The following is a 12,370-nucleotide window of genomic DNA, read 5'->3' as shown; positions in this document are numbered from 1 at the left end:
ATTGCATTACATGCACATGGGGGAGTGTTTATATTCGGAAAAGCATCTGATAGAATTACTCTAAAGAGAGTGGGTAAGGTTTCTTATGTTGATTCTTCTCTATAACATTGCGGCAGGCTGCCGAGCGTATACAGGAGGTGTGGCCGGGGGAATGCTGAGGCTGACTCCGAGAGATACTGGAATGTTTTCCTGTGACGGTGTACCGCTGTTTGGGGATGCCTCAGTTCAGTCAATCTCGGCGGAGACTGCTGGTAAATATAACTTCGTGAGTTAGTCTCCTTCACAGCGGTTGGTGACGCATTCTTTTGTGGAATGCAGTCGTTTTAACCGCTTCGATGCCGTTCTTTTTTCCTTTTCTGTGCAGACAGTGGAAGGTGAAAAGGTAAGAGTTCTGCAGCCTTGTGAGGTTCGCAGAAGCGGAGGTCGTTTTCTGTTTCTACCACATCCACCACATGTCGCTGGGTCTATCTGGCTGGAGCCCACTCCGGTGGGGACTCATCTACTACTTTTCAGTCAGTCCGGGAATAGACTAAGACCTGTGAGTTAATTATAGAATCAAACGGGGGGACATTCTGGCGTTACAGATGTTTCCCCTCACTGATTTTTCTAATAGATCTTGCCGTTTACCCTCTGGAAGGGGAGGTAGTACGCGACGCTGTACCAGAAGTGCGTCAGGTTCAGGGCATTGTCCTGCTGTCCCTGTTTAAAAGAAAATCTGAGAGGTTTAAATGCGTTGTTCTCCGCATTCAGATTACCTGGGTGGATATCCAGGATTGTCTTTGCCATTTCACCGGAGTGATGGCAGTGGGATGGTTTTCTTTCAATAGTAAGAGCCATTGTTGTTCTGTACTGGAACACTCTCCTGTTTAAGGCGAAGGCAGGACACAAGTGCAAATCGTTGGTTTCTCTCTGACTGTTTTTCAACACAAGGGACGGCGGTTGTTCCCAACGACGCACGCGTCGGAGGTGGGTATCAGAGTAGATACGGAACGGTTGAAGTTCTGTGTGTTCCTGTGGAAAGAAGTCTGAGGATCCAGAGTCGGATCAGATTTGCAGTGACAATCCATCAATATGTTCTGTTGATGAAGAAGAGGGTGCGGCCTAAGAGGCCTTTTTCGGTGAGCAGGTCAAATGCCAGACTGGTTTTCACGTGGCCAGTCGGAAATGTGGTCCGGGTCTCACCTGCGCATGCGCCGGAAGATACTCTTCATGGCCAGGGTTTCGCTCCTGTGGTGTCGGCTCAGTTCTCACCTCCTAGAGGGATGAAGGTGGAGCTATTGTCAATGAACATATGCTTCGTGATCTGTCCGTGTTAATTCTGTCGGACGACTTGACAGCAGTGGCGTAAGTAAGCCACTAGGGCAGAACAAGAAGCAAAGCGGCAATGGCAGATGCGAAAAAAAGAAAAAGTTTCCGCTGGGTGGAAAGACTGGTAAACGCTATATTAGCAGTCTTCGTTCCGGATGTGAGCGACAGAGACTTAGATTCCTCTGCAGACGCGAACTCCATCCGGGAGAAATACGGTTGTCATCGAAAAGTTTTCACTGAAGCGACAAGTCTTCGAGGAGTGCCTCAATTGGACATGTTGGCGTCTCGCCTCGACGAGAGATCTCAGTGATATTGTTCCGGGTCAGAAGACACTCAAGCTATAGCAGTGGACGTCCTCGGGACTACTTGGGTGTTTTCAGTTGGTCTATGTGTCCCCTCCGTTTTCACTCTTCTGAAGGTAATAAACGTAAGAAGAACGAAGGTTCTGGTGATCCTCATTGTTCCGGTCTAAACAAGGGGGGCTTGGTATCCAGTTCTTCAGGATGTACTCATAGAGGATCCCTGGCCTCTTCCTCTACGTGAGGAACTGTTACAACAAGATCCGGGCGTGTATCAAACCTTACCGCGGCTGCGTTTGATGGCGTGGCGGTTGAACACCATATCCTAACCAGAAAGGATATTCCCAGTGAAGTAATTTCCACACTTCTTCGGGCTTAGAAAGAAGTAACGGTAAAGCCTTACCACCGTGTTTGGAGAAAATATGTGTCTTGGTGTGAATCCAAGAAGGCTACTACGGAATATTTCAGCTGAGTCGTTCTTCTCCATTCTTTGCAAGCCAGTGTGGGTGCAGGCCTGAAGTTAGGCTCCATTTCAGTGCGTATTGGCCTTATAAATTTTCTTTCGAGAAAGACTTGACAACCTTTTTGAAAGTTCGGTCCTTCGTGGAAGGAGTACTGCACGTACAACCTCCATTTGTGCCCCTATTGGCACCGTGGGACCGTGACGTTGTGTTGCGTTTTCTTGTGTCAGAATGTTTGGCACCTTTATAAAAGGTTGTGTTAAAAATTCTCTCTTAGAGAGTGGTCATGCTTTGCCTTTGGCGTCCACAGGGCGGATGTCGGAAATAGCGTCTGGGTCTCATAAGAGCCCCTGTTTGATTTTCCAGGTGGATAAAGAGGAATTGAGAACTCGGATAATAGTTCTGCCAAAAGTGGTTTCTGTGTTTCGCAGAAACCGGCCTATTTGATGCCTGTGGTTGTTTAAGCATTGGCTGATTCAAGGTCTCTAGATGTAGTCAGGGCTTTAAATATTTATATCGCCAATTTGGCTCAGATTGGGGAAACAGAGGCTCTGTTTGTCCGGTGGCCCCAGCGTGATTGGGGCGCCTGCGTCTATGCAGTCTGTTACACGCTGGATCTGGGATACGATTCGGCGTGCTCGCTCTACGGCTGGATTGCCGTTACCGAAGTCGGTGGTGACCCATTCTGCTAGGTAGATGGGCTCTTCTTGGGCGGATGCCCGAGGAGTCTCGCGGTTTCAACGTGGCCGAGCGGATACTTGGTCGGGTTCAAACACTTTGGCTAAGCTATACAAGTTTGATACCCTGGCTGATGGGGACCTCATGTTTGCTAAATCGGTGCTGCAGAGTTGTCCGCACTCTCCCGCCCGGTCTGGAGCTTTGGTATAAACCCCATGGTTCTTACGGAGTCCCCAGCATCCTCTAGGACGTATGAGAAAATAGGATTTTAATACCTACCGGTAAATCCTTTTCTCTCAGTCCGTAGAGGATGCTGGGCGCCCGTCCCAATGCGTACTGTGTCTGCAGTTACTGGTTATGGTTACACTCTTGTGGTGTTTCTTTTCTGTCAGGCTGTTGCTGACGTTGTTCATGCCATGGCATGCAGTGTCTTATTATTGGTTGTGTTGACACACTGGTTGTGTTATGTAGTCTCTCAGCGTGTCGCTGTGTATTGTTCATGCCGTTGGCTGGTATTCTATTGAATGCCACGTTCTGCGGTATGTTCGTGGGGTGAGCTGGTATGACACTCACCGTGTTTAAACAATAAATTCTTTCCTCTAAATGTCCGTCTCCCTGGGCACAGTTTCTAACTGAGGTCTGGAGGAGGGGCATAGAGAGAGGAGCCAGTTCACACCCAGTCAAAGTCTTTTAGTGTGCCCATGTCTCCTGCGGATCCCGTCTATACCCCATGGTCCTTATGGAGTCCCCAGCATCCTCTACGGACTAAGAGAAAAGGATTTACCGGTAGGTATTAAAATCCTATTTTTATTATGGATCTGCCAAAATCCTCAAAATGTTCAGTCATCTGGGTGGTTGTTGACCGCTTTAGTAAAATGGCTCATTTCGCCCCTTTGACTAAACTACCTAGTGCCAAGGATCTTGCCACCTTATTCATCTTTCATATCTTCAGAATTCATGGTTTACCTCAGGACATTGTCTCTGATAGGTGGACCCAATTTATTGCTCTTTTTGGAGGGCTTTTTGTTCCGAGTTAGGAATTAACCTCAGTTTTTCGTCAGGTTACCACCCACAGTTCAATGGGCAAACTGAACATGTTAATCAGTCCCTTGAACAATATCTACGATGTTATGTCTCCAAGTGTCAGAACGATTGGGTTGATAATCTACCTTTTGCAGAATTTGCTCACAACAATTCTGAACATTGCTCTACTTCCAAGTCTCCATTCTTTTGTGTTTTCGGCCTGCATCCCAAATCGAATACCTTCATTCCTTCTCAGAAAGCAGATTAATCTTCCTCTACTACCTCGCATTTTAGGAAGATTTGGAAGAAGGTACAGTACATCAAGTATAGGAGAATTCTGCGGTCCGGTCTAAGAAGTTTGCGGATAAATTCTGGAGACCGTGTACGTTCAAAACGGGAGTTATGGTGTGGCTGTCTACTCAGAACATTAAACTTCGACAGCCATCCCAGAAGTTGGGGCCCCGTTATATTGGTCCGTTTCAAATCATTCAGCAAGTCAATCCTGTGGCCTTCCGTTTGCAGTTACCCAGATCCCTGACAATGAATAACACTTTTCATTGTTCCTTGCTTAAACCTGCAATTGTCTCCAGGAGGTTTTGGGCCAGAAGGACGAGGAGACCTGCTCCAGTCTTGGTTCATGGACATCAGTAGTATGTGGTGGAGAAGATCTTAGATTCCAAGTTTGTGCGTGGTCAGGTTCACTTTCTGGTCCATTGGAAGGGCTATGGTCCTGAGGAGATTCCTGAGAGAGGTCTCCATGCTCCTAGACTAAAAAGACTTTTCTTTAGAGAGTTTCCCGGGAAACCAGGATCTAGGGGTTTCATAACCCCTCGTCAAGGGGGGATGGGGGTACTGTTACAAGCCGCTAGCAGCGCGTCTGTGTTCAGCCTCAGCTGCTGTATAATTAGTAATTGGGGTAATTGCGTGAGCATCACCTAGTACCACCTAATAACCCAGATAACTGAGTAGTCTTCGTGACAATATGGCAGCAAATTTTGTTCTGGAGATGTTATTTATTCCCCCATATTTATTCACGAGCTACTCAAAGCCTGGGAACCCACTGGCCTTTACTGTACTGTCACGTCTAGTCACAGATATGTAGTGAATAGTAACAAATCATCAGTTGGGTGAGGGAGGCCATAGATACCACTGATGAAGTCCGGCCCTTTTTCACTCAGGAAGTAACCAAAACCCTGGTCCATACTCTCATGATCTCCAGATATTCCGCAACCTCCTCCATGTCTTCCTCCTCTCCAGTCCGTGCAGAATGCTCCGATGAGGCAGATCTTCCTCTACCATCACACCTCATGCACCTCCTCACTGGTTCCCATTCCCTTCAGAATTCACTCCAAGCTGCTTAACCTTCCCTACAAAGCCCGAGCACTACTGTAGTTTTGTGCTACTCATCACTGTTCCTGTGCAACTCGCACTTGTTTTTGTGCCACTCGTCTTGTCGGTTTGCTTAATTTGCACTTGTACGTGCTGCGGGTTTTTTGGTGCCATCGAAACAAACTAAACTGATGGTGAAGACTCAGACAAAACGCGTAGGGTACCCTCATGTAAGGCTCTGTCTGAATGCTATATAGACAATGGGCTTTATTCAGGTTTACTAGCAAACCAAAAAAGCAAACTAATGGCCAAAACCATGTGATCTGCAGGTGGGGCAGATGTAACATGTGCAGAGAGAGTTAGATTTGGGTGGGGGGTGTTCAAACTGAAATCTAAATTGCAGTTTAAAAATAAAGCAGCCAGTATTTACCCTGCACAGAAACGAAATAACCCACCCAAATCTAACTCTCTCTGCACAAGTTACATCTGCCCCACCTGCAGTGCACCATGGTGTTACCCAGTTGTGTGCTTTTTTGATATGCTAACAAACCTGAATAACCCACAATATACGTACTGCAAAATGAGTCGGTGTTGGCTCATTACTTTAAAGAATTTACGGGCAGATGTATTAACCTGGAGAAGGCATAAGGAAGTGATAAACCAGTGATAAATGCACAGTGATAAACGCACCAGCCAATCAGCTCCAATATGTAAATTAACAGTTAGGAGCTGATTGGCTGGTGCATTATCACCTTGCACTTATCACTGGTTTATCACTTCCTTATGCCGTCTCCAGGTTAATACATCTGCCTATTAGTGTATAACAAGATTGGGAGGTGAACGCATCTCCGCAGCATTTGACGGGCAGCAGAATGAGCAGAATGGAGTGTTCGCATGTAAGATAACCTCTGAGGTTGAGCATACCGAGATCTCCTGCGCCAAGGCTAGAGGCGGTGCAATTAATAGTGATGACAGCTACTGAGAGACACGGAGGGCTGAGAGTGGGGCTGTCTCATAGACACGGATAAAACTCGAAAACAGTCGCACTTTCAACATATTATCACTGATATTAAATATTTCACTGTAATCTTCAGGTACATGAGCCGTGTAAATATAATGCTAAATAAAGCAATTATTATGTTTTCCTCTGGTGTAGCGTCTATGGAATATTCCGGTGTGCACCACTCGTACATAATAATACGATAATAGGATTTTAATACCTACCGGTAAATACTTTTCTCTTAGTCCGTAGAGGATGCTGGGGACACTTCAAGAACCATGGGATATAGACGGGATCCACAGGAGACATGGGCACTTTAAGACTTTCAAAGGGGTATGAACTGGCTCCTCCCTCTATGCCACTCCTCCAGACTCCAGTTATAGGAACTGTGCCCAGGGAGACGGACATTTCGAGGAAAAGGATTTATTGTTAAACTAAGGTGAGATACATACCAGCTCACACCTCAAGCACGCCGTACAACATGGCATTTAATACAACGCAAGTCAACGGCATGAACAACATCAGCAGCAGGCTGACTATAACGTAACACAACATGTGTGTAACCATAACTAATAACTGCAGATACAGTACGCACTGGGACGGGCGCCCAGCATCCTCTACTGACTAAGAGAAAAGGATTTATCGGTAGGTATTAAAATCCTATTTTCTCATACGTCCTAGAGGATGCTGGGGACACTTCAAGAACCATGGGGTTTATACCAAAGCTCTAGAACGGGCGGGAGAGTGCGGATGACTCTGCAGCACCGATTGACCAAACATGAGGTCCTCATCAGCCAGGGTATCAAACTTGTAGTGTCACGATCTAGGTAATTCCTTATCAGTATTTACCTTCCAAATGCCTCCTGAGACTGTCCCAGTGTTCCAAGCCTGGATTCCATCTGCACTGTCTGTGTGCAGCACGCTGCATCTCATTGTCTCAAAACTCTTCACTGTGATTCTGGCAGCTTCATGGTTAAAGCTCACATTCAAGTTACAAACAATCTTTCCCTCCAAAAGCTACCATGGGCGCAGCCATGTTTTCCTAATCACATGTTACCTTTCAGCCTATCAGCTGCACTCTGCTCCCAGCCTGATTACACAGCAGCTGCACTCTGGTCTCTGGTTAATCAGCCAGCCAATCCCTGCTTCCTAGCAGGTATAAATATCCTGTTCCTGGGGTGGAAAGATGTCAGTGCTTCAATTGTCTTCAGTGATTCCAGTGTGCAGTTCTCCCATGGACTTTCTCTGCAGTACAGCCTGACTCCCTGGTGATTATACTCTGCAGTGTAACCTGACACTCCAGTGATTAACCCTCTACAGTCTACCCTGATTCACCTGTGTCTGAACTCCGGCTTCCCAGCAGCCATTCTCCAGCGATCCCCAGCATCACTTCATGCTTCACCTGTGCGTCTAAGTACAATAGTGCATTTCTATCTGCGAACCCCAGCTTCACTCAAAGCTTACCAACGATCCCAAAGTAACCATCCGTGTTCCGTCATCGATTCCAAGTCACCATCGGTGTTCCGTCATCGATCCCAAGTATTTCTCTGAACTGTGTTTCCTATTACCAGTACCAAGTCATCAGTATTCCTCTGAACTGTGTTTAATAAAACCTTTGAACTTTCCCTTGTTGTCGTGGTCACGCCTTCGGGCATTTGTTCTAAAGGTTCCCTGCATGTCCAAGAACCCTGTACTGCCTCCCAGGTACACATATACCTCAGCCCCTACAACTGAGGCTTCCCCCTGGTCAGCACCAGCCCTCAGTTGTGACATGTAGAACTTCGCAAAGGTGTTTGAACCCGACCAAGTAGCTGCTCGGCAAAGTTGTAAAGCCGAGACCCCTCGGGCAGCCGCCCAGGATGAGCCCACCTTTCTGGTAGAATGGGCCTTCACCGATTTCGGTAACGGCACACCAGCCATAGAATGAGCCTGCTGAATCGTATGACAGATCCAGCGCGCAATAGTCTGCTTGGAAGCAGGAGTCCCAATTTTATTGTGAGCATACAGGACAAACAGAGCCTCTGTTTTCCTAAACTGAGCCGTTCTGGCGACATAAATTTTCAAAGCTCTTAAGACATCGAGAAGCTTCGATTCCAGCAAGGCGTCAGTAGCCACTGGCACCACAATAGGTTGGTTCAAGTGGAACGATGAAACCACTTTCGGCAGAAACTGCTGATGAGTCCTCAATTCTGCTCTATCTTCATGGAAGATCAAATAAGGGCTCTTGTGAGACAAGGCCGCCAATTCAGACACCCGCCTTGCGGATGCCACAGCATGACCACTTTCCAAGTAAGGAATTTCAACTCTACCTCCTGTAAAGGCTCAAACCAATGAGATTGAAGGAACTGCAACACCACGTTAAGATCCCATGGTGCCACAGGGGGCACAAAGGGAGGTTGGATGTGCAATACGCCTTTCACGAAGGTCTGAACTTCTGGAAAGGAGGCCAATTGTTTTTGGAAGAAAACCGATAAAGCCGAAATTTGCACTTTAATTGAGCCCAACTTTAGGCCCGCATCCACACCGGCTTGTAGAAAATGGAGAAAACGTCCTAACTGAAATTCTTCCGTAGGAGCTTTCTAGGATTCACACCAAGACACGTATTTTCTCCAAATACAGTGGTAATGTTTAGACGTTACTCCTTTTCTGGCCTGAATAAGAGTGGGGATGACTTCCTTGGGAATACCCTTTCAGGCTAGGATCCAGCGTTCAACCTCCAAGCCGTCAAACGAAGTCGCAGTAAGTCTTGGGACACGCACGGCCCCTGCCGTAATAGATCCTCCCTCAGAGGAAGAGGCCAGGGATCTCCTATGAGTAATTCCTGAAGATCTGGATACCAAGCCCTCCTTGGCCAATCTGGAACAATGAGGATCGCTTGAACCTTTGTTCTTCTTATGATCTTTATCACTTTTGGAATGAGTGGAAGCGGAGGAAACACGTACACCGACCGAAACACCCACGGTGTCACTAGGGCGTCCACTGCTATTGCTTGAGGGTCTCTCGACCTGGAACAATATCTCCAAAGTTTATTGTTGAGGCGAGTCGCCATCATGTCTATTTGAGGAATTCCCCAACGACTTGTCACTTCTGCAAAGACCTCTTGATGAAGACCCCACTCTCCTGGATGGAGATCGTGTCTGCTGAGGAAGTCTGCTTCCCAGTTGTCCACTCCTGGAATGAAGATCGCTGATAGAGTGCTTGCATGCCTGTCCGCCCAACGGAGCACCTTTGTGGCCTCTGCCATTGTCGCTCTGCTCTTTGTTCCGCCCTGGCGGTTTATGTACGCTACTGCTGTTATGTTGTCCAACTGAATCAAGACGGGCCGATTGCGAAGAAGATGTTCCGCTTGCAGAAGGCCGTTATGAATGGCCCTTAACTCCAGAACGTTTATGAGTAGACACATTTCCTGGCTTAACCATTTTACCTGGAAGTTTTCCCCCTGCGTGACTGCTCCCCAGCCTCGGAGACTCGCATCCCTGGTCACTACGATCCAGTCCTGGACCCCGAACCTGCGTCCCTCTAGGAGGTGAGAGCTGCGCAGCCACCACAGGAGTGAGATTCTGGTCTTGGAGGACAGGGTTATCCTTCGTTGCATGTGCAGATGGGACCCGGACCACTTGTCCAATAGGTCCCACTGAAACACTCTGGCATGGAATCTGCCAAACTGAATGGCCTCGTAGGCCGCCACCATCTTCCCCAGCAACCGAGTGCATTGATGGATCGATACTCTTGCTGGTTTCAGAATTTGTTTGACCAGGTTCTGAATTTCCAGAGCCTTTTCCACTGGAAGAAAAACTCTCTGTAATTCTGTGTCCAGAATAATTCGACAGCCGTGTCGTCGGAACCACCTGCGATTTTGTCAAGTTTAGGAGCCAACCATGTTGCTGCAGAATTGTCAGGGAGAGCGCAATGTTCTGCAGTAATAGGTCTCTGGATCTCGCCTTTATCAGGAGATCGTCCAAGTACCGGATAATTGTGACTCCTTGTTTGCGCAGGAGAACCATCATTTCGGCCATTACTTTGGTGAAAACCCTCGGAGCCGTGGACAGACCAAACGGCAACGTCTGAAATTGGTAATGACAATCCTGAACTGCAAACCTCAGGTAAGCCTGATGTGGAGGATAAATGGGAACATGTAAGTAGGCATCCTTTATGTCTACCGTCCTTTATGTCTACCGACACCATAAAATCCCCCTCCTCCAGACTGGAGATCACAGCCCGGAGAGATTCCATCTTGAATTTGAATTTTCTCAGGTAGAAATTGAGGGATTTGAGGTTCAGGATTGGTCTGACTGAGCTGTCCGGCTTCGGTACCACGAACAGGCTCGAATAAAAGCCTTCTCCCTGTTGCGACGGGGGAACCCTGACAATGACGTGATTTCGACACAATTTTTGTATTGCAGCGCATACCACTTCCCTGTCTGAAAGAGAGCTGCTAAGGCTGATTTGAAAAATCGGTGAGGGGGGACGTCTTGAAACTCCAGTTTGTACCCTTGGGAGACTATTTCTAAAACCTATGGGTCCAGGCCCGAACGAGCCCAGAACTGACTGAAGAGCCTGAGACTGCCCCCCACTGGTGCGGACTCCCACGGAGGAGCCACAGCGTCATGCGGTGGACTTGGCAGAAGCCAGGGAGGAATTCTGCTCTTGGGAACCGGCCACGGCCGGTGATCGCTTACCCTTTCCCTTTCCTCTAGTAGCAAGGAAGGAAGACCCCCGGCCTTTTCTGTATTTATAGGGCCGAAAGGACTGCATCTGATATTGGTGTGCTTTCTTTTGTGGTGCAGGCACATAAGGTAAAAATTATGACTTACCCGCGGTAGCCGTAGATACCAACTCAGCGAGGCCGTCACCAAACAATACACCACCTTTATACGGTTGAGACTCCATAGCTTTCTTGGAGTAAGCATCAGCATTCCATTGATGAATCACCAATGCTCTCCTAGCTGAGACTGCCATGGCATTGGCCCGTGATCCCAAGAGGCCAATATCTCTCGCAGCTTCCTTTAGGTAGACTGCAGCGTCCCTGATATGACCTAGTGTCAGAAGAATGCTATCCCTATCCAGGGTATCCAATTCAGATGACAGGTTTTCTGCCCATTTTTCGATAGCACTACTCACCCACGCAGATGCAATGGCTGGTCTGAGTAGCGTACCCGTGGAGATATAAATGGATTTCAATGTATTTTCCTGCCTACGATCTGCAGGATCCTTTAGGGCTGCCGTGTCAGGAGACGGAAGAGCCACCTTTTTGGACAGCCGTGATAGAGCTTTGTCCACAATGGGGGGTGACTCCCATTTGTCCCTATCCCCAGAGGGAAATGGATACGCCACTACAATCCTTTTGGGAATCTGAAACATTTTGTCAGGATTTTCCCAAACCTTTTCACAAAGCGCGTTCAGTTCATGAGAGGGAGGAAATGTTACCTCAAGTTTCTTTCCTTTATACATACAGACCCTAGTATCAGGAACAGCAGGGTCCTCAGTGATATGTAATACATCTTTTATAGCCACAATCATGTACTGAATGCTCTTTGCCAGTTTTGGATCTAATCTGGCATCACTATAGTCGACACTTGAGTCAGTGTCCGTGTCGGTATCCGTGTCTGCCAACTGGGCAAATGAACGTTTTTGTGACCCCGAAGGGGTCTGGACTTGAAACAACACATCCTCTACGGATTTCTTCCAAGCTTGGTTCTGAGACTCAGATTTATCCAATCTTTTATTTATCAGAGCCACATTTGCATTCAAAGCACTCAAAACATTGACCCAATCCGGTGTCGGCGGTGCCGACAGGGTCACTCCCACAGCCTTTTGTGTCCCTAACACAGTCTCCTCCTGGAAAGAGCACTCCGCCTCAGACATGCCGACACACGTGCACCCACCACATGTAGATACACTGGGCCTACAGGGGACAGACCTACAGTAAAGCCTGTCAGAGAGACACAGAAGGAGATATAGCCAGCTCACACCCCAGCGCCCAAACCCGGTCTGAACACTACAGACAATGTCCCAGACCTGAAGCGCTTTTATAAACTAATATAATGCACCAAAATCGCTGTGCCCCCCCACCCCCCGTTTTTCACCCTGTTACTTGTACAGCAGTGTGAGGAAGGACCAGCGTCTCTGCAGCTTGTGAAGAGAAAATGGCGCCGGGCTGTATGCTGTGAGGGCTAAGCCCCGCGCCCGTACTGGCGCGCTTCAGACCCGCTCATTTTTAAACTTTTTTACATTGCCCAGGCACTTAGTCCGCTGTTGCCAGATAGACATTG

General features: G+C 47.8%; 1 protein-coding gene across 1 annotated transcript in view; it reads right to left on the bottom strand.

Moving 5' to 3' along the window:
• Window positions 1-606: 606 nt before the first annotated feature.
• LOC134933932 (protein INCA1-like) overlaps window positions 607-12,370 on the bottom strand; it is a 121,320-nt gene continuing 109,556 nt past the window's right edge. Inside the window, exons 7-8 of the mRNA XM_063929474.1 lie at window positions 1,183-1,254; window positions 607-699 (exon numbers count right to left, since the gene is read on the bottom strand). Of these exons, the coding sequence (XP_063785544.1) occupies window positions 607-699; window positions 1,183-1,254 (165 nt within the window). The remainder of the gene's footprint in view (window positions 700-1,182; window positions 1,255-12,370) is intronic.

The sequence above is a fragment of the Pseudophryne corroboree genome, chromosome 6 (genome assembly GCF_028390025.1).
Source record: "Pseudophryne corroboree isolate aPseCor3 chromosome 6, aPseCor3.hap2, whole genome shotgun sequence".
Lineage (NCBI taxonomy): Eukaryota > Metazoa > Chordata > Amphibia > Anura > Myobatrachidae > Pseudophryne > Pseudophryne corroboree.
The sequence above is the reverse complement of the archived record's forward strand: the minus strand, read 5'-3'. Positions and strand labels throughout refer to the sequence as shown.